This window comes from Nesoenas mayeri (assembly GCF_963082525.1).
Source record: "Nesoenas mayeri genome assembly, chromosome: Z".
NCBI classification, from domain to species: domain Eukaryota; kingdom Metazoa; phylum Chordata; class Aves; order Columbiformes; family Columbidae; genus Nesoenas; species Nesoenas mayeri.
This window is the reverse complement of record NC_137542.1, coordinates 6,243,700-6,266,877: the sequence shown is the minus strand read 5'-3', so window position 1 is coordinate 6,266,877 and position 23,178 is coordinate 6,243,700. Positions and strand designations below refer to the sequence as shown.

The 23,178-nt window shown below is 44.2% G+C and overlaps 1 protein-coding gene across 1 annotated transcript; it reads left to right on the top strand.

Annotated features, from left to right (window-relative positions):
• Window positions 1-2,446: 2,446 nt before the first annotated feature.
• Window positions 2,447-19,653, top strand: CKMT2 (creatine kinase, mitochondrial 2; the record flags this gene model as incomplete). Its single annotated transcript, XM_080362743.1, has 9 exons — window positions 2,447-2,598; window positions 3,906-4,104; window positions 5,280-5,375; window positions 7,683-7,904; window positions 10,404-10,489; window positions 12,622-12,745; window positions 15,055-15,189; window positions 15,548-15,673; window positions 19,534-19,653. The coding sequence occupies 9 exons, from the start codon at window positions 2,447-2,449 to the stop codon at window positions 19,651-19,653; spliced, it is 1,260 nt and encodes a 419-aa protein (XP_080218869.1).
• Window positions 19,654-23,178: the final 3,525 nt, after the last annotated feature.

Here is a 23,178-nt window from a genome sequence, read left to right as displayed (position 1 = left end):
GATCTGTTCGATGTATCAAACCCTGAAAGGGTGGGAAAACTGCTGATGCTGCCTGAACGAGGAAGGAGGGGACAGTCCCGAGAGGGATTAACGTTTGGTATTGCACATTCAAAGAAAGGCACAGATAAGAGTGAGGAGGTGGTACTCATACTCATTCAGCAGGAGTAAAGGTAGAATTTCCCTGTTTCCCAGATCAGCCGTGGCACAAAACCTTCACCATGTGAGTTACCAAGGAAGTCTCTTTGTCTTTTCAACCTGGTTTCCTTCATCCTGGTGAAGGATACAAGAAGCACTGAATCGGCAGCTAAACAAACTTTAGCTTTTAAAAGCCTCAGCAAGCAAAGATTTTCCCCCAAGAAAATCACAGAGAGCAGCTTCTAGCATCCTTCACTCTCACAGAGCTCCTGTGGTCTTCTCAGGTCCTCCAGAACAAATTAATTCCAGGTTCCCAGCGAAAAACATGCTGTGCTTGCCTTTCAGTCCCAGACCACAACACCGTGCTGATTCAGAGAGTAACTTTCTGGCTGGGACACTGTTTCTATACGTTGTGCACCCTTGATCATCAGAAAAGGCTCGAATGTAGAAAAACACGCAGCCAGTCAATCAATAGCAGCTGTTGCAAAGAATGGGACTTCCCTGCCACATTGCATTGGCACCAGGAATGGAGGTTATGTGGAAGCAGCAAACAACACAATGCAGCCTTGCCAGCAGATAGTGTGACCTGGCTAAATACAATGAGCTATCTAGGGCTGTCGGCTTTACCTGCTGGGCTGTGGTACATTCCGTAGTCAGTAGCTGCACTGCTCTTGTTATTTCTGAAGCACAATTATACTGTTGTGCCTCACACTTCTTTCTAAATATATACTGCACATGATTCCTCTAGTTTAATCAGAGGCATGGACCAGACATGTCCCTCAAAGTGACACAGGACTTAGAGGCTCACAAAAAATCCAAGCTGGTGGAGATGCTGATGAGTGCCTGAGGTCGTTGAAGTCATAATGTCATTGTCTGCAAGGGGATTTTTGATACGGCTTCTAGTTTTCAGGACAGGATTCTGACTGCCAGCCAATTTCTTGCAGTAAATGTAGCATCTGTGAAACAGAACTATAAATACACAGAGCCGCTGTGAAAATACATGTATTGTTTCTCAGACAGTTAGGTATAACAATAATAGTTCTGTGCAGATTAGTCATAAGCAAATATTTCCAGAGTGTAGGATGGGGATGCTATACTGTGAAAAGGCACAAGAACCAGCTGCTAAATACACAGAAAAAGCAGCACTCCATCATAAACCTCATATTTTACTTTGATTTACAGTCAAACATTCTCCCACTGCATTTTTGGAGGGGGAAATCCTGCTGCAGTCAGGACATTCTGTCCTGCAACTCACCTAAACAAATTCAAGGATGGAGGGAGCCATTCCCAGAGATAAGATAAGGCTACTACAGTGACCTGCCGCTTGTCCCAGCTCGGGGTCAGCACATATTTCATTATATTCTAGTGCTGTGGAACTGATTCTCGAGGAGTTCGAATAGCTGTTGAAATTTCAATATATTCCTAATAGGGGAAAAAAAAAGCCTCCCTGTGTGGTCTCTCCCCATTTCTGTTTTAGGGAAATTCTTTCAGTTGTTGGGGGGGGGTGGGTGGGAAAGGAATTTCTGTCAATCAGTCAGCACCTTCCTCTCTATTTAGATAAATGTATATTGCATTTCAAGGATATGGAGGAGACAGAATAACAAAAATCAGGAATAAAACTGTTTAAAACAAGTCACAGGATATGAAACAAATTACTCTCAAAGAATCGTAGAGTAGTTTTGGTTGAAGGGACCTTTAAAAGTCATCTAGTCCACTGAGGATTTTTAGGTCCTTAGAATATCCACCTTCCCATGATGATGACTTCAAGCCTAGTCCAAATTTATTCATATGGGAAAAGAAAAAAGCACAAAATATTTAACAACTCAAACAAACATGAAAAAGATACGAGAGTTTCTGTAGGTAATGGTGATGAAAGGAACGACCTGGCCAATGTCACATCCTACCACACGTGACTGTACCTTACTGTACCTTTTTGGCCACTGAAAAGATGCCATAAAAAGATGCCAAAAAGCGTTGTTGCTACAAAGCAAGCTAAAAGGTTCAATTATGTCCCTAAATCACTGAAACAATTAAAATATTCAGAGTGTTGGGTTTAGAACTGTGTGCTCAATACAGCGCCAAAAAGTCAACTGTTTCCCAAATCTAAGGTACAGGTATAGAAATAATTCATATACACACTAACCATTTTTCTCAACACCCTACAGAAGTGCAAACCAATAACAAAAATAAACGTCTTCTTTTACAGGGCTACCATTAAAAATGAGCGTATATTTGTCACCGGTACTGTATGAGGACTTACAGGTTGACTTTGGGCTGTCTTCTCTTCCAGAATCCGCATCCTCCGAGGGGAATGGCTAGCACCTTCTGCCGTCTCCTGGCTGGCCGTGCAAGCACTGCACTCTTCGCAGCCGCAGGCACGGGGGTGATAACCACCGGGTACCTCCTCAACCAGCAAAATGTGAAGGCTGCTGTCCAGGAAAAAAGGAAACTCTTCCCTCCGAGGTGAGCACTTGGGGTTAGACAGCCAGCTGGACCCAGCGCCACGTTAACGGGGCAAGGGGCAACGTTTAACTCTTTGGAGGGAGAAGATGCCCATCAAAGCTGCAGGGTCCTCACGTGGTCGCACCATCTGTGTGTTTGTCCATGGGCTGTGTGGACTGATGACCTGAAAAACAGCACCCTTTCTTGATAACCCCAGTTTTAGGTAGAAACAGCAATGGATTTCAAGACCACAAAGCCAGGATGTGTGGTAGCATTGACACTCACCCAAGAAAGAAACATTGCCAAATGATGACAAGCCTAAAAAATGTTTCAAATTTTAGACAGAAAACTAAATTAGTACTTATGTTATCCCATCAGCTGTCAATCACTTTGCAGCTCAGTCTATTGCACTGGCTCATTCCATGGACCCTACCATTAGGAAATGTGAAAATATTTCCATTATGCAAGTAGTAAAGAAATTTCCCATATAACTGCTGTATTTGAAATACTTCTGTTACAAACTGGCTGGCTCATGCTTAGAAACTAATTATAGATCTTTTTCTGTGTACACTGACTTTGCTGGCCATACTTACGAAAAACAATATGGATCAGGCTCTAACCAACTTTTTATCTTATTTTTTTAAGTAGTGAATAGTATCCTAGTTAAATTATATTATTTCAGAAATCACAAAGTTGTGCATAAAGTAAATTGTTGCCAGTACAAGGTAGATATGGTCTGACTCAGTTGAAAACATGCCTTGCTAAAGCATAACATCTTCATTTTCCCTGACTTAGTACACCATGCACCTTCTGTAAATAATAATGCCATTAAAGCAAACCTAGACATTGTAGAAGAACAAGCTTCCCTGCTGATATAGATCAGACAGCCCCACAGATGTCCACAAAGCTGTGAGAGCACCTGGGCTCTGAATCACAAATAACTTCTCCAGCTAAACTTAATTCCCTTCCTACTTGAAAAAAAAAAATGCTAGAACTCTTTTATTTCGGAACATGAGTGTCTCAGCAGAGATTTAATAGGGCTTGATACATTTTCAGGACTCATTTGGTTTCATTATCCTGATGGCCCTGAGTAGCAGAAAGCTGCAATTACCTGTCGATGTGGTGGCCCACCAGTCTGCCATGTGGGGCACTTCCAGTTACATGAATCTTCCTCCTTTCCTAAAACTCAAGGCAACATATAAATGGAGAATTAATTATACTTTTAAACCATGCTGTGTACTCTATATCTCACAATCACATTCATAAGCCAGCAAGGATTAACCTTCAGAGGTGCCACATTAATTTCTTGGGACTTTTCCTCTCTCCAGCGCGGATTATCCGGATCTACGCAAACATAACAACTGCATGGCCGAGTGCCTCACCCCGTCCATCTACTGCCGGCTGAGGGACAAGATGACTCCCAATGGCTACACCCTGGATCAGTGCATCCAAACCGGGGTTGACAATCCTGGCCATCCTTTCATTAAAACTGTGGGCATGGTTGCAGGTGATGAAGAATCCTATGAGGTAAGATATTTCCACAATAACTGTTGTACTTGGTTCACCCTTCATCGTTCACAAGAGATCCTTAGGTGAAGCCAGATTCCTGGTAGGATATGGGCTCCCAAGATAAATTGTGTCTCAACGAGCATGTAAGTGTGAGGCCATGTGCATAAAGATTGTGGTTTCCCTACTCTTCCCCATTAGCAAATGCATGAACATCAGATGCTACGACAGGTGCCCTCTCTCTGCAACTGAAATTAATAAAATGTTCCTCCTTGGGACCAGCTGCTAACTGCTTCCAGCAGCTGCCCACCTTCCTATGAGTAAACTTAGTTTATGGTAAAGCTATGCAACCCTGAGACACACAAAATAAAGGTAATGTGGAAACTACATTGTGGAACAGCAGAGGTAGAAGCGAAAAAAACCTGTCTTCTGGGAAGTACCAAACATCACTAAGCCACAGCTTTTGGATCATGATGAAAGCTGAAGATAGACAGCATTAGGATGGGCAGGTTTATTTGACTTTAGAATAAGAAAAGAGAAGAAAATCCTTATTTTTTAAATAATCTCTGTGGTTTCCTTCCTTCAGTTTACCATACAATGGTACCTATCACTATACAGTCTCCTAGTAACATCTCAAACACTGGGGTGCAGAGGATGGACTGGGACATCTGGCATTCTGGACTATCAATGCCTGTCATTTGGTTTACTCATTTAGATGTGCCATTGCTTCTCATTCGCATGACGGTGTGGTTGTGGTGGTGTCGCCACACTTGAGGCAAGAGGCTCTAACAAGGGATTGAATCGCATAGCAATGAAGACATAGGGTATTCCTGCATGACCCAAGAAGAGGCAAGCTGCTGGGGGATTCTGAGTGTGTGTTCTGGTTAGTAATCCTGAAACCTAATCTGGTTGCCACCACATCCAGTACCTGCCTCTGATAGCTACAGTAAGCTTGTAACTTAAGTATGGTGCAATTGGACCTTCTTTTTCTTGTGAGCATGAGAAACCACTGCAGGGCACTGTCTAGGTCAAAAGCACCCCCTCTTTTCATATTTAGCTCTGTCTGCATTTGCAAAGACTCCTTTACGTCGGTTGCCCAGGAGCCTGTGCCAAGAGACTTCTCCTGTGGCTGAAGCTGGTGCATTAAATGTTTCTGTGATGCTACAGAGTCTTTCTAGATTCTCTTGTCTCCATAGGTGTTTGCTGAAATTTTTGACCCTGTCATTAAAGTGAGACATAATGGCTATGATCCACGGACCATGAAGCACCACACGGATCTGGATGCATCCAAGGTAGGATTGAAATAAAGTAATTAAGAAATGAAGGTTCAGGGTTGCTTCTTACAGTGATGACATTGCATGTAATAGCACTTCTCTTTTTCCTGATCCAACTCCAAAGGCAGTAATTTTAGGGACCAGTTAAGCAATCTGGACATTCATAAATCCATGGGTCCAGACGGGATGCACCCATGGGTGCTGAGGGAGCTGGCTGAGGTCATTGCTGGGCCACTCTCCATTATCTCTGCTAAGCCGTGGGAAACGGGAGAGGTGCCTGAGGACTGGAGGAAAGCAAATGTCACTCCAGTCTTCAAAAAGGGCAAGAAGGAGGAGACCCAGGTAACTATAGACCGGTCAGCCTCACCTCCATTGCTGGGAAACTGATGGAACGACTTACCCTTGGTGCCATCTCAAGGCATATCGAGGATAAGAGGGTCATTAGCAGCAGTCAGCATGGCTTCACCAAGGGGAAGTCGTGCTTGACCAACCTCATTGACTTTTATGAGGACATAACGAGGTGGATAGATGATGGCAAAACAGTGGATGTGGTCTACCTTGATTTCAGTAAATCATTTGACACAGTCTCCCACAGCATCCTTGCTGCTAAACTGAGGAAGTGTGGACTGGATGATTGGGTAGTGAGGTGGACTGTGAACTGACTGAAGAAAAGAAGCCAGAGAGTCGTGGTCAATGGGGCGGAATCCAGTTGGAGGCCTGTATCTAGTGCAGTGCCTCAAGGGTCGGTACTGGGACCAGTACTATGCAATATATTCATCAGCAACTTGGATAAGGGAATGGACTTTACTATCAGCAAGTTTGCTGATGACACTAAGCTGGGAGGAGTGGCTGACCCACCAGAAGGCTGTGCTGCCATCCAGAGACGTGGACAGGGTGGAGAGTTGGGCAGGGAAAATATTAATGGAATGTAACAAGAGAAAGTGCAGAGTCTTGCATCTGGGCAGGAACAACCCCAGGTTCCAGAATAGGTTGGGGAATGACCTATTATAGAGAAGTGTAGGGGAAAGGGACCTGGGGGTCCCCAGGGGCAGCAGGATGGCCATGAGCCAGCACTGTGCCCTTGTGGCCAGGAAGGCCAATGGTACCTGGGGTGGATTAGAAGGGGGTGGTCAGTAGGTCAGAGAGGTTCTTCTGCCCCTCTACTTTGCCCTGGTGAGACCACACCTGGAATATTGTGTCCAGTTGTGGCCCCTCAGTTCCAGCAGGACAGGGAACTGCTGCAGAGAGTCCAGCGCAGGGCAACAAAGATGCTGAAGGGAGTGGAGCATTTCCAGTGTGACGAAAGGCTGAGGGAGCTGGGGCTCTGGAGCTTGGAGGAGACTGAGGGATGACCTCTTTAATGGTTATAAATATGTAAAGGGTGAGTGTCAGGAAGATGGAGCCAGGCTCTTCTTGGTGACAACCAATGACAGGACAGGGGGCAACGGGTACAAACTGGAACACAAGATGTTCCACTTAAATATGAGAAGAAACTTCTTCTCAGTGAGGGTGACAGAACACTGGAACAGGCTGCCCAGGGGCGTTGTGGAGTGTCCTACTCTGGAGACATTCAAACCCGCCTGGACACCTTCCTGTGTAACCTCATCTGGGTGTTCCTGCTCCAGCAGAGGGACTGGACTGGACAACCTTTCGAGGTTCCTTCCAATCCCTATCATTCTGTGATTCTGTAAATTTTAGGGTTAAGGGAAGTGGGATGCCACTCGTGGCTCTAACAGCAAGATGGCTGCATCCCTACCTAGTTCCTCACAGAGGCATCAGTCTCATCTGTATGAGGCATTTGGGCCACAGTCTCACTTGGCACTGTGGGTCTGTTCATGAGCTTACAGATAACCCTGTGTCCAAGGGCTGGAATGAAAGCAGGTGTTGACTCCATTGTGCCCACACACACGTGATCAGACCTTACCTGCTGCTTAATATTTCCTTCATAGTTCAACTGCTCTCTGGTATAGCATCTTCTTGGGATTTTCTCTTTCAGACAATCTTGTGTACTTGGCCCCTGGCCTCTGCCTATATCTGTATTTCCAGAAGCAACACAGATTCCTTTATATTTTGAGACCGTTAAGGACTGGCTGGTTACTCTGCCACATTCACTCAGCCAAAGAAACTTCTTGTTCCAAAAAAAAACCACTTCATGGTGTCTGAAACTCCAAGGGCCTCCGGAGCACTTGTGTTGTTGTGGAGAGGTCATCATGCCTGGGCAGAAATATGTCCCTCTTTTTGTATGATGGGATTTGCTGTGTTTTCGTAATGGTGGATTACAACACAAGGAACTGTGTGTGAACCGATGAAACGTTCTTCCCCCAGATCACCCATGGTCAGTTTGATGAGCGCTATGTCCTCTCATCGCGGGTGCGGACCGGCCGCAGCATCCGTGGCCTCAGCCTCCCCCCTGCCTGCACCAGGGCCGAGCGGAGGGAGGTGGAGAACGTGGTGGTCACCGCGCTGGCCGGGCTGAAGGGAGAGCTCTCTGGCAAGTACTACAGCTTGACCAATATGTCCGAGAGGGATCAGCAGCAGCTTATCGATGTAAGTATAGCTCCAGTGCTGGCACCACTTTCATTTACTCTCGGTTTATCTTGACCTTTCTTCGGGGTACCTGCTTTCCTGTGTAGCTAAGGAGGATAATCAGAGCATTAACCCAATGTTTAATGGTCTGTTGATATTTTTAATACAATACAAATCATCCAGGGTCTACATTTTGGATAAAAGTACATACTGTGCAGGTGCAAAAAGTGGAGTTATATTCCAGATAGCAAGATCTGTTTAAAATCAAATACACGTGGCAGCTGTCAACTCTTTGGACAAATAACGAAGTAAATTCAGGACGTTTTATTGGTCATTTCCTTAAGTAAAGATTGATATTTTCTATATTAATAACCATTCTAACTAAAAAGATTGCATTGGGATAACCATCATGTATTATCTGTTTTCTGGACTGTTGGGGTGGGAGGCTTTGGCTGTGATTTCTTTATGTCAAAACTACACTAATTCTAATCTCCCCAAAATGGCTGTAGCCAACTGCACCCAGGTGACCTTTTCCCAGTCCTGTAACTGTGTTTAAGGACTTGAAGGATCAGGCCCATAACAAGAGTTTTCATTGTCACACAGATGGAAACACAAGGATTTTCATCATGGATTTTGTCACAGCATGTGACATGTCAAACAAACCTCGAATGTGCATTTTAAGTATCCAAAGGAATGGCTGTACCCTGTTAGCTATATTCATGGCACATTAATCCATAACATCAACCAAAAGGGAGCTGATGAAGTAACATAACTATTTATAACCCTGGAACTAGGTGTCACAGTCTGGATTAACCAGGAGTTAAGAATTTATGTAAGGTCAGTAACTTTTTAAATTGAATGTCCTTGGTAATATGTTTATTGACAAGATGTTGATGGCCTATTGCAGGTTTTATTTCATTGCCTTTTTCACCAGGAGAGAGCTCGTCAGAAAACAGTGGTCGAAATAGGAGCATGGAGAATATAATTCCTTCATGGTTTAGGGCTGAATCCCTTGGGAAGTGGTATAGGCTTCACTCATTCAGCATTTAACCTTGTTTTATTTGTTTTTATGGTCATGCAAATGTATAGAAATCAGGGCACTGAATGTTGTAACCTCAGATTCCATCTTTAACTCATACTATCACTCACCTCCTCCAGTGCTTCAGGACCCTGAAACTCTATGTTATCAGGCCTCCCGTCAGCCTTTAATAAGCACCACCTGATCTCTGTAAGATCAAATTATTTCTACCTGAATGCCATTCAGCACAGAAGGCATTTGGTACTTCGCAGATTTGGCCTTATGCACGTAAGGGAAACTAATAATCCTCAGCGCTTTTCTTGCAAAAAGAGGAATTTTTCTTTCAAGAGGAAGAAAGAAGATGCTGAGGAAGGAAATGTTTTGTCCCTGTGATAAGCAGAGAACTCTACAGCTTTCCTTTCTGTATGGCTGGGGTTCTGGCTGTATCATGTTCATCACAGAGTATTCAAAGATGAAAACTTAAAAGTCTCCTCTAGGGGGAAAAAGAAGCAAAGCATATAAACCTGTCAACCATGTCATATTTATTCTGGATAGCTTGCCTTACTATTCTTAATTAAACTCTAGATTTAAAACAAACAAAAAACAAATAAACAAATCAACAAACCAAACCAACCAACCAACCACACCCCACAAACCACAAAACCAAACCAGAAAACCAACCAATCAACCAAAAACCTCAAAACAACAAAAAACAACCAACCCCCAACAACCACCCTCCCCACACACATACAACATTTGATACGGCACTGTTTGAGAAATTCAGAACTAACATGTTTTTGGCACACACATGAAAATCAAATACTGATTTGCTTTGAGGGGGGGGGAGAAAAAAAAGAAGAAGAAGCTCAGTTAAAAAAAAAAAAAGTCTAAATTATCTGGAACATGGCAAGTCAGTGGCACAGCAAGTGCTACATTTATTAAATCAGAAACAGCATCTCTGTTAAGGAACAGAACAAGTCTGTGATTCAGAAAGGTCAAGCTTAGCACTGATTTAATTCCTACCTTGACTTCATGCTCAGAATAAATTGCTAAATGCTGGAGAAATAGCTTTTCAGAACTAGCATTTTTGATTTTTGTCCGTCTTTAAGAACTTGCTGCCTTCTCATACCCTGACACACGTCTGTGTGCAGAAAACACCTCTGGTCCTAGCAGTCAGGTCCCTCCAGAGAACCCTTTGGTGTGTGTTTGTGGTATTAGGTCAGCACCTCACACTCCTTCCCATATTTGAAAAATATTTCTGGCAAAACGTAGTTATATTATCAGTGTCAGTGAGAGTCTGCAAGATTCAAGAAGATCACCTGGGTAAAATGCTTTTATTTTGCAGAAGGAACCAGATTCACAGGCTGTGCTGTGATTTACTTGTATGTTGATCGCCTTCACACAAAATGTGTTAGGTAGCGTGATACTGCGTTCTTGAATAAAACCTGAATTTTGTTTTGTTTTCTCTTTCTCTCTCTCTTCGGCTCCATTTCGGTGTCCAGGATCACTTTCTCTTTGACAAGCCAGTGTCCCCCTTGCTAACGTGTGCTGGAATGGCACGTGACTGGCCAGATGCCAGAGGAATCTGGTATGTTGTTTGACATGTAGAAGTCTGTGTCATGTTTTAAAGATTGCATTACAAACCTCCTTGCTTGCCCTAATCTTGCAGATGCTCTATGCTCATACTCACAGCATGTTCAGCTTGCTTTAAAAAAACAACCCAAACAAAATTCGGTAACGAACAACAGGATGGGTAACACATTTATACTCAAGAAACCATCACCAACATCATCCACACAACACAGTATCATGGGCATGGCTCGCTCTTTGGGGTTTTATCTCAATTTTCTCTCTCTCTAGATAAAAATTTGTTTTGGGAAAGAGCCCCTGAGTCACCATGTGGTTGGCAAATCTGGGGTGACAAAAGCAGCTCCAACACCAGTCTGCAGCCATGCTGTCAGCTGGGAACCACCGGCCACCCCCTGCATGACACCACACTGCAAACTCCTGTCCCCCTCCTCACTGCCAAGAGACAGAGTGTTATTTTAATTCCCAGAGCTGAATGTAACACTTTCCTTCCAAATGAACCGAGCATTACCAGATGCTTAAATTCTGAAAAATTAGGCTAAAAAGGATTCTGAAGACCCACCTAGCCTATCTCCTTGCCCTAGACAGGTTCAGAACTTTCAGAAAGAATGGGAATTTATGTGGAAAAAAAAGCCCTAACTGTCCTCCAAGCAGTGTATGACGGTACTGGCCCATGTTCAGAAGCAGAGACAGTGTCACTGCAATGAGCTAAACGTGAGTTCTGCTGTGAAACCCGATCAGATGTGAAACCTGATGACCTGGGGGAAATCTGTGAGGATTTCTTTATTTGAACAAGCTACAGATTAGTTCCCCAGTCCCTGTTTAAATCAGAGGAGGATGAAAAGGAAAAATCTGAGACATCCCACACTCTCCACATAACAAACAGAAGTACCAACAATATAAATACTATCCAGGGACCTCCTGAGTAAAACAGATCTGGATTTAGCTTGTTTTACATGTGAAATATCAGGCAGAATGGAAAAATTAGTATGATTGGAAAGTATTCCAGTATGCCACGTTTGTAAAACCTGTCTTCTCTTACAATAAATTGTTGTCAAAGGGCACATGTTCTGGAAGTTGTTCTGCTTATAGAGATTGTGATCCTCTCCATTTTATGGCCTGCCGGACTACTCCCACTGCCCTCACTGGTGGTGACACCAGGGTCACACTCTCCTGAACATTTGTGCATGACCAAAGACAACTAACTGCACCTCAGGTGACCGTAATGTCAGGGCAACTGCTCGGTGTTGCACCAGCAAAATTCAAGTACAAAAAAAAAGGCAGTCACAGTAGAAGAACAGCTGAAAGTCAGGCCCTCAGTGAACTTTAACTTCCAAAATTCATGCCTTTCAAACCTGGTGATATTCCACTCTTTGTACAAATGAGTCTGATCTCATCAATCACCTTCTGCATGCTGTAGAAACGCTGCAGGCAGAAGATGGAGAAAGTAGAGGAGAAGCCAGGAAAAGTGACCTCAGGTTTGACGCAGCACTTAACAAACCTAGCCACAACTGGTCTGTTTGAAGCATGAGTGAGTATCTTCAGGCGTTTTTATCTTCTCTGACAAGCCAGCATCACTAATGTGCTGCCCAGAAGCAACGTGCAGCTGCTGTCCTCAGACTCGTCACTTGACTGATGTGGCAACCCAGCACTACCAGGCAATACAGAAAGCACTGGGATTTGATTAAGGGAGAATACAATTAAGTATGGACATATTGCTTGGCCCCCAGCAGCACATAAATGCTAGGTTTTTTTCCTAGCTGCAGGGTATTCTAAGAACAATAAAACTCGCTGGTGACACAGGATGCAGAGCTTGGCTTCTCCCTTTGCTGCACCTCCCAGCTGTGCTCATGCTAGAGAACAACACGTCCTTCCTCACTCAGCACCGCGGCAGTGTGATGTGATGAGAAAAACTGCTCTTCTTGCTGTGCCTGAGAAGCCCACATAATGCCATTGGCACGGGGGATCCAATTGTGAAACCATCTCGAAACCCTGACTCTGCAGAACAATGTTATTTTGCTGCACTTAACCTCTCCACAGTCCTGAAAGACTGTGATAAAACCAAGGATACTGATAATTATTTTTCAGGGCCTGTCTTTTTAAACATACTTCTATTTTTTTCCCCTCAACCAGGCATAACAATGACAAGACGTTTCTCGTCTGGATTAATGAAGAGGACCACACCAGGGTGATCTCCATGGAGAAAGGTGGCAACATGAAACGAGTGTTTGAAAGATTTTGCCGTGGTTTAAAAGAGGTAGAATCTCAATGAATTTACTCTTCCTGCTTGTTATGGTTGGGCTGTTGTCAGCATTGCTTACTGTGGTTCATACAGAACTAACATCTCCAGGAGCAACAAAATGAAGTAGCACCAGTCCACATAGCAACCCACACTAATGCAGTTAAAGAAGGAAACATGGGCAAATTGCTAGCTGAGTTGTAGGGATAAATAAATAAAGTGTCTTCATACCTTTTGTATTAAAATCTCCAGCATAAGGTGGCTGAAGAAATATGCCCTTTTGCTACTTTGTCCCTGCCGGCTGTGAGAATTCATAAATCAAGCATTTTATTTGGATTACTTCTTTTGCTTGAACCGGGAGTTTATTTGGCCCAGCCTCTTGGCTCTCGTCCCTGGTGCTGGGGGCAGAGTGGATGCTGCTGAGCTTGTGCACAGGATTCAGGGCTTAGGACCCCTGGGCTCATTTCGGGGAGATATGAGGTTTTGTGATTAAAATACTAAAAACTGATAGCCAGGGTTCCTGGTCTAGATATTAATAAAGACAAATAATCATGAGATGGTGTGTGGGTTAAAAGAGCTTTGTCTAGACAATCCAGATATGGCTACAAGTTGGCTCCAGCCCAGTGCACTGCTGTGTAGAGCTATGGCACAGAAAAAGTTGCTTTAATAGAGAAAGAGGATTTTACTGTCTCCCACGGGCAACATAGCTAGGTGCAATGGGACAGGTGACATGACCAAACAGTACTCACCAATACTCTTGTCCACATCATTCCTGGTTGGATCGCCACAACACATGGCATCCTGGAAGTTAAACTGTGTCAGATTGAAACTGACTTGAAATTGTCATCAAAACTGTCAGAATTTCAAGTTGCATGAAACAATTATTTCTCCCTGTTGGGGTCCTTGGCATGCTCACTTCACCTCAACTGTGAAGGAACAGCATTTTTCTCCATCACACTGCATTTCTTCCTGCGTATGGAAATGCATATTGGGCCAGCTTAGGACCACTCACTTCATTCTTCTTAGCTTGGCAAAACAGCTTTTCTGGCTTTCTAGAGATGTCTGTGTCTTGGGAACAGCCCAGCAAGTGCAGAGCTGATACAGCTGCTTCTACAATTGTAGAAGCAAAGCAAGTTCAGAGCATGGGAAAGTTTGACTACATAGTGGGTTTGGGAACAGAGGAAAACAAAAGCACCTAATGTATGCTTCTTTGGCACTGGGGTGGTTAACTGGAACCTGCTAGGTTTCCAAGGTATACCCATGAGACAATGTACTGGTGGTGGCCCAGGTGACATGGTTTGTGGATGCTACTCCCAGCTTTGCCTCTGCTACTGTGCTTAGCTCACGTTCAACAGAGGTGGACCTATGGACCTGGCCATGGGAAGTGATCAGACAGCTTCGGGAACTGCAACGAGAGCAGGTGCCCAAGGCAGGAGATCAGGTGTAGTTTTCCACCACCAATTCTGCTGTCCTCTCACAATACAGAAATTAAGTTAAGAGAGTTCTTTATTCTGTATCCTTCTGCAGAATGGAATTATTCACCTATAGCTGCAGAGGGCTTGTGAGCATGAGCTGGTTTATGTATCTGTTTCTCCTCTGGAGGAGAAGTGAACTGAAATTGTATTTGGATTGCAGACGTCCAAGAAGTGTAGCTGAGTGAACAGAGTTCCAGCCTATTCAAAAGTCAATAGACCCTTGTGATTTTTATGGGGATGGTTATTTCACTCTCCTTTCTAATACGGTCAGATATCCACTAATTAAAAGTATTATATACAAGCTATGTTTTCTCTTTATAATGGAAGTGTTGTTGTTAATATTGGGCACTAAGAAGTGTCCTTTCCTGAGAGCCATAGCATTACCTTGAAAATTAAACAAAACTCAGCTTCATCTCCTTTTTTTTTCTTTGTAGTGTTTGAAACTTGGGTTTGTGTGTGGCAACCTTGCTCCAAAAATACCAAGGTTGGAAACACATTGTAAAAGCCGTAATTCTTATGTGAAAATATGGCTTCATGGCCTAAGGCTATGACGGGGAGTTTTGTGATTACATGACAAAGAGTTTCCAAGCTAGTGATCATGAGAAAATGATAAAGAAATCCTTATAATATGCAGTGGAGATCTTAGTGTCTGACGAATGCAAACATTTGCATCAGATCCAAACCAGGCTGTACTGGGTTGTATATTTATGCAACTCTACTGGTGATAGTGAAGCTCATGATCAACACAGATACCTGGTGAAGAGAATCTCAGTTATAAGCATATATCTTAAAATAATATATTTGTATGCTGCCCTTTTCTTTTTGCCTTTTTTTTTTTTTTTCCCATCATAGGTGGAAAGATTGATTAAAGAACGGGGCTGGGAATTCATGTGGAATGAGCGTCTTGGGTATGTTCTGACCTGTCCTTCCAACCTGGGAACTGGTTTGCGCGCTGGAGTCCACGTCAAGCTGCCCAAGCTTAGCAAGGTATGTAAGTCATTTAAAAAGTCAGTGACAAAGAGCTGCTCTTCTGATTTATGAAGGAACAAATGGAAAATGACAGCTTACAGTGACTGCACGTTAGCATGATGTCTAACAAGGTCCCAGCGATAAAGCAGAACTAACTGAGCACTCTTTTATTCTGCAAATTATTATATTTGTTATTGAAATTAATCTACTCAGCAGACAGCCGCCAAGACAGGCTGTAATCCAAGGACTGAGAAAACTATCTGTCTCTGCTATGTCTTTCTGGAGATGTTATTAAGTTATGGATAACAGAATTGCAACGATTCAGTGCAATCTGCAGGGTAAAGGGCAATAACCTCAAACCTATTTCTTGTGATAGGATCCCAGGTTTCCAAAAATCCTGGAGAACCTGCGTCTGCAAAAGCGTGGCACTGGTGGAGTGGACACGGCAGCTGTAGCAGATGTGTATGACATTTCCAACCTGGACCGTATGGGTCGCTCAGAGGTAACCTGTTCATTTTTTTTTTCTTTGCTTTTTAGCTCAGATCTGTACTGATATGAGTCAGTTTCCCTCTGGTTGGCTTCGCTCCACTGAACTCAGTGGAACTATTGCAGTTTTTACTCCCGATGAATCCGGTCCAATGGAAATGTTTACTCAAAGAAAAATTACTAATGTGCATCAAGTGCTTGACAAATATTCTTGTTATAGCAATGAAAAAAACAACCATGTGCAAGTTCCACAACTGTGACTTGCTTGCACCATGATCTCTGTTGAAAGCAGGCAGGTGCTGGCAAGGTTTGGTTTTGGTAACAGACATCCCTCAGGATGATGTTTCTCAGCATCACAGCACAAACTCTCAGACCTTCATGCTGGAGTGCCCAGCTCTGAGATCAATGCCCAGCAGTCTCTGCAGTGCTGGACATGAGACATGTTTATGAGCTGTACAGTGGGCACTGAGCTATCTTCTACACATTGGGCAACATCTGCTGTGCCTGCTGCAAAATGTTGGGGAAAGAAGCAGGGAATGTGTCCTCATCCACATGCGGAATCAGGCACTGAAAGCAAAACTGTTTAAAGCATTGTGTTCCTTTCAGTATTCTGTCACACACCTTCTGCACAGTTAGAAAGCAGGTTAAGGCCAGTCCTTGCATTCCAAAATAACTGAGGAGGAGGAGTTGCTGCCATCTTCACATGTGCTGTGTGGCAACAAGCAGAGGACATGGGAGAGCTGTTTTTAAATCAGGGCAAAGATTCAATAATCAGCTCTGAGCCCTCCCTGTTGGGCTGTAGGCTACAGCAAGATGGGTCCACCTCAGACATTTGTTTTGAAACTGTCTCATTCTGAATGTGTATTTGTTGTGCCAGAGAGTAGAAATGACCCTACAGCCTGGTGGTAGTGCTGCTCTGCTGGGAAACTCCAGTCCCCAACTTCATTCCAGTTTCACATTTAAGTGTTTTATAAAGCAGAACAGCTCCTAAGAGCAGGCCTGCTGGAGGACGGGGGAGAAACAGCTGTTGTCAGAGCTGCAGCCTCCTCCCACAAGCTCTGCCAGAGCCAAACCCTTATTCTAGGCCACAGGCTGTAAGTCCTGTGGCACCACTACAGCCTCCCTTTCCTCACCAAGACCAAGGCTGTGTTCACCATGGGCCACATTAAGAGCAACAAAGATAAAAAATTACCTTGCAAGACGCTGTAAGTCCAGTGATTTGAGTACTCCACTGGTAGATCAGAAACAAAGGTTCAAACGTTCTGTCAAACATGTTTTCCACCCGCTAGGCATGTGCTGCAACTTCTCAGCTACGGTCAACTGGGTGGGCTCTGGTGGGGCCAGTGTCTCCTGAGGACATTTTTTCTCCATTAGCAGTGCAATACACTATTTGGGCTCGGATGCCAACCTGCTTGTACATGTCAGGATTTGAAGGGCTGTCTGCTTCCCCAGCAGCAAAAAAAACCTTGGGGGCTTTGCCGCAAGTTAAAAGTCAACGGCAAGGATAAGCACACTGTGAAAGTGTGTTTATCCAGAACAGTGCAGCACCAAGAGGCTCTGGCAGCTTAGATATGGATGCAGTTTGGTCCCAGTGTTGCAGTCCTACACTTGAGTTCAGCCTGATCCTTGGTATGTTTTCGTAACACAAATATAACCCTGGGAAAATGCAACTGGGTTACAACTAGATTCATACCGGTCCCAGACAGCCAGCTTCCCTTCCTTGCTCACCTTGGGTGTCCTGCCTCTGGGACAGAGCCACGTCAGATCTTCGGTGCATTCTTTTCCAGACTTGCCCTTGAATGTCTTCACAGCCAAGGGGCATTTGGACAGGTGTTTGGAAATCTTAACATTTTGGAGTTTGATGCAGGAAGCTATGTTCCTTTTGATCTAGACCTAAAGAAATAGAAGTGAAAAGCTATTAAGCTGTATTATTTGCAAAAGCAGTACATGACAAAGACATTTATTAATACCTGAAACATCATCATGTGTGCTTTATACTAAAATAACACTAATAATACAAAAGGATTACATGGCATGATTTATTATATGAATTCTACTGACAGATGACCTAAACCTACAAATTTTTGCTTGTATGAACACTTCCACTGAAGTCAGTGATTCCTCATACAGCAAGGATTCAAAAGTTTAAGCCAACAGATAAGATACAATCCCTACCTTTAAGATTTTGAAATCTAAATAAGACAAGACAAACTCAAGGGGATAGAAATGTTTTATTATAAGACATATTTTTTTCAGTATATAATAAAATAAATTCCATTATGTGGTAAATGTGTTTGCACAAATGATTTATGTTCCCAATTGTCCAAGATAAAATTGCTTGTATTTTTGCTTTGTTTCTGTTACTGGTCAATGCAAACTTAATATGAAATTCCTTTTCTCCTGGAGGCTGCAAATTCAGACCTCTGATTTCCCAACACAGCTGGTCTGTGTAAGACAATAAAATAAACTGCTAAGCCACTGAAATGCTTTATAGTAAAAACAAATCCATCGAAAATCAGCGAGTGTTATAATAAAGAGACAATAGGATTTAGTCCTTGAATTCGGTTTTAACAAACCAGTCATTAAATGTTGCTAATGAACTGTTTCCTGAAGATTAAGAAAAATCAGTGCTGTAGCTTGCTGGCTAGCAACACCACAGGGCCTGTGGTCCTCGCATGTCACCGCCTGTGGAGGAAGTCTGCTGGGAACAAGGCACCTTGTATTGTTCAGTAATTTTAGAAAAGGTTACAAAGACATCACTAACCCCTGCCACATAAAACTACAAATCTTGGTGCTGCTCTGGGCCTGGAGCTAATCCCTCCCCTGCCAATGTAAACCAAGAGCCGAAAACAAAGGAATGATTGATGATGTAGAGCCAGCATGAGTTTAGGATGGGAGTCTCTGCTTCAGAGATGTGGGTCTTGGGCTTGGCAAAACCGCCTCAGCAAAGCCAGCATGCCCAGCACCGTAAGTAGGACATGTTTCCCCAGAGCTGGCAAATAATTGCAGCAGGTTCATGGTCATCTGCAGGGGAGCATACGGTCCTGAGCCATCCCTGAGAAGAAGTACAGGACTGGTTTGATGAGCTTTCTCAGGCAGTCTAAAGGATGTGGCTGAACAGGTAGTCCTGCCACCCTTCCAGTCCCAGCCCTGTGAAGGACTCCGACCCCGTGCCTCCAGCAGCATTCTGAGCTGCTGTGAATTTGGGGCAAGGAACCCCTGCCTTCCTCTCCTTGCACCACCATCTCAGTTAGTTTCCATCTGGCTCTGTGCTCGTATAAATGCTCCTCCAAGTGCAGGGGTGGCACAGGCTTGGGAGCTTGAAAGACAGAGTAAGAGCATTTACTGCTTAAGCGAGAACTGCCCAGTGATGCTGAGCACTCACAGCACTGCTGGTTTTGTTTCTTCATTCTCCTACATGAGCGTGGGGAACCCTACAGAAAGGCACCGCGACATGTGCCAGGTATTACTTCTCAGCAAACATCTGGGGAGGATCCTGCACCCTCATGCTGGTCACATTTGGAGTAGGTCTCCCAACTCATGCTTAAACATTTTATTTAAGCACTTCCTTTTGTTTGGTTTCTTCCTACAGGAATATGAGAAGGAGTAGAACTTGGTGGAAATAACTTTAGGGGCCTATTTGAAAATTTATGTTGTTGGTGGATCGAACTCCAGGCAAACACAAGAAGGGAATTACTATGGGTTTCCACTGGACCAGCATGACCTACACTCTCTGTGCACAGGGTGTGTGACCTCTGTGCTGTGACCCTCCTTACTTACAGCTTTACCTGCTGTCATTTCAGCACAAGCCAATTTTCCCTTCATCTAGCACTAGTCAAAGCTTCTATTGCCACTATTTTCTTTTTCTTGTTGTAGGTAGAGCTAGTCCAGATCGTCATTGATGGTGTCAATTACCTCGTTGACTGTGAGAAGAAACTGGAAAGAGGCCAAGACATCAAAGTGCCACCACCATTGCCTCAGTTTGGGAGGAAGTGATCTTGCTACTGATGGTAGCAACTAATGGGGATAAAGGCTGCCATTCTGACAGAAAGGCACCTCTGTATAAATAACTTGTGTAATAAAACACTACCTGATACCTAATGTCTCCTTAGATGACTGGCTGCAATGGCAGAAGCTAGTCCTCATGCAGCTTTACTAGGATGCACCCAACACAACCACCTTGGTACGCTCTTTTGCAGGGAACACTTCCCTTTCTTTCTTGCTGAGTGATAAGAAAAGTACTACCTCAGTAACACAAAAAGCACAAATCTATAATTCTAGCCTGCATGTGCACTTATGGCAATACTTAGGAAGTCTCCTACAAGCACCTGATTTTCATCTGCAGCAGCATTTCTCTCCAGTGACTGTTCCAGCAGCCAAAATCTGCCAGTCTGAGGGCAGGTGCTGTTAAGTGTTCGTTACTTCTTCAGCCACTGCTGGACACCATGGTTAATTCAACAGTTAACTGGAGCAGGCAGCTGCACGTGCATTCAGTCTCTGTAGTCTATCACTTGACCTGTCGTCAAGAACCAAAAGGTGTTTCAGCTTGGGAGCTCTCTCTTCTCTCTGGGTTTGGTTTGCACACGAAGTTCTTCAACATGTTATCCCAAACCCTCAGACTTTTTAACTCCTGGAAAATTCACCGGGTACTTAGCTGTTTTCCTTGGGCATCATTTCTAGCCTATGGCCTTGGGCTGCAGCAAGCTGGCCCCAAAGTCCACAGGCAAATCTGTTTGCTGATATTCTGCATCCAAGACAAACCTACAGAGCATGGCCTGTCCCAGTCTAGTCCTGCAGCTTTCAGGTTCCTGGTAATGGGGACCAGGCTCCAGATATCTCATCAAAGTGCCTTCAGACACATTACCACCCTAAGGCCTTCACTGTGCTCACCATTATTCTATGTGGTGAGCAGCTTGGTGGAAAGAAGAGATAGATGCTAACAGCCCCATTGCTGGTTTGTCGCATACTGAAACATATTCAGTTTTTCACAGTAACAACATTCAAAACACTAGTTCTCAGGAAAAAAAAAAAAAGCCAAAACATATTCTGATGAATGTGCTGCCTCTGATACTGTTGAGCAGAGAGTAGTTTCAGCAGAAAATGTTTCGGGTTTGTGTGGGCAGGGAAAGGACACCGCAGAGGTGCCCACTGCTACTGTAGGTCTGGGCATGTCGAGGACATGCAGTAGTTTCCATACTGGCACTCTGGAGCCCATTGCAGCACCCTGAGCAATGCTAGTTTAGTTTATAACACTTGTGCAGTGTAAACTCTGAGAAAACATTGAGAAAACATATGTCAGTTTAATTTTCATGTGGTAGGAACTCCTCTAACAAAATATCCTTCATCAGAAACCTCTCAGGTGATGCCCACTGTACAACACCAGCCTGGTGTAAAGTTCCTCAAGAAGGTTTTCAGTGAATCATACCTGAAGAGCTGTGACTGGTTAGGTAGGCCATAAACAGTTACAGGCTTTAAAAATCACAATTGGAAGTTAGTTAATATAAAGCTACCGGAGAGTGTCCGGAAGAAGGCTACAAAGTTGGTGAAGTGTTTGGAGAGGAAGCTGTACAAGGAGCGGCTACAGTCACTTGGGTTTATTCAGCCTGGAGAAGAGGAGACTGAGGGGAGACCTCATGGTGGTTACAGCTTCACCACAGGAGGAGGAGAGGGGAAGATGCCGAACTCTTCTCTTTACTGACCAATGACAGAATCCGAGGGAATGACAGGAAGATGTGCCAGGGGAGGTTCAGGTTGGACATTCGGAAAAGGTTCTTCCCCCAGAGGGTGTTGGACACTGGAACAGGCTCCCCAGGGAGGTGTCACGGCCCCAAGCCTGACAGTGTTCAAGAAGAGACTGGACAACACCCTCAGACACATGGTGTGAACTGTGGGGTTGTCCTGTGCAGGGACAGGAGTTGGACTCGATGATCTGTGTGGGTCTCTTCCACATAAGGACATTCTGTGATTCTAACTGAGAGCTAGATGGTGAATTAGCAACTCTGGGAAACTGGCAGCAGGATGCATTCTTGTTTCTTGCTCAGGAGAACTGTAGGTTGGAGCTTCCACACAATTGCTGTTTCTTCCTCATCTATGCTGGGTACGTTCCCTAACATTTTGCTACCAGCTTTCTAAATGGTGGTTAATAGCATTAATTCTGTGTGAGGGAAAGAGACATCTGCTGATGTCACATCAAAGGCAAACAAGTAAAACTGGTAAGACTTCACTGTCAGCTCTTCAAAACACTCAGATCAACACAAAATTCGACTGTGGGCCAAATGTGCTCAGATTACAGCTTCAACTTGCTTTTCTTCTGCTGACTTGCAAACTGCTGATGGGCAGCGGTAGGGAGTCCAGCCGGCAGCCATCTACTACTAGCTCCCCCGAGGGGCTGATACTGGAGCTGATGACACTGTTTTAATACCTTTAATAATGACCTGGTTGATGGGAGTGCATTTCAGACAGCCAACCCATTGCTAGGGATAAATAAGAAGGAGCAGAGCTGCTCTTCAGAGGGCACTGGACTGAAGAAATGGGCTGACAGAAATCCCATTAAGTTCAACAGAGGCAAAGTCTGGAATGGAACAGCTCCATGCAACAGCACAAGCTGGGGACAACTGGGTGGAAAGCAGCTTTGCAAGGGTTTAGGGTCCTGGTGGACAGCAACTCAAACATGGGTCAACAGTACGCCCATACTGAGCTGTGTTACACCTGAGTGTAGCCAATAGCTTGAGGAAAATGATTATTCTCTTCTGTTTAGTACTTGTGTGACTTCATTTGGAGTATTGTGTCCAATCTGGGGCTCGCCAGAACAGGAAAGACTATAATAAACTGCAGCAAGTCCTGGACAGGGTCACCAAGATTGTCACAAGGGCTAGAGCACATAATGTATAACGTGAAGCTGAGGGAATTAGGCTTGTTCAGTCTGGAGAAAGAAGGCTGGTGGGAGATCTTACTGATGTCCACAACTGCTGTCTAGATCAGAGGATGCAGAGAAGACAAGCTCGAGACTCTTCCTGGGTGGTAGGACAGTGACAGGATGACTGGCAAGAGATAGAAGCTGGGACCACAGAAAAGCCAAACATTGGAAAAAATGCGGACATACTCAAAACTCCAGGAATGAGGTCACAATCAGCCTAAGTTGTCCCCACTTTGTGGGTGGGCTGGTGGGGTGTGTTGGACCTGATCACATTCAGACCTCCAGCCTACATAATGCCATGATCCCATGACAGAATAAAAATTACTGCAAAATGCCTGCACATGAGTAAATAAGCCAGAGGAATGCCCTGGCTGTCCTGTGCTCTGACCTGACACAGAATTGTAAGCCTGCACAAAATATGGATACCCTAATATAACTTACTCTCTGCTATGATTAAACTGTGGCTTCCTCTGTATTGTTGGCTTCCAAGTGTGTCCTTCACAATTAAAATACTCTTCCTTATACGGATTATTTTCTAAAGACTTGTTATTTGCTATCTACATTTTCCACTGCTGTGATCCTTCTCACTCTCCATGACCTTTATA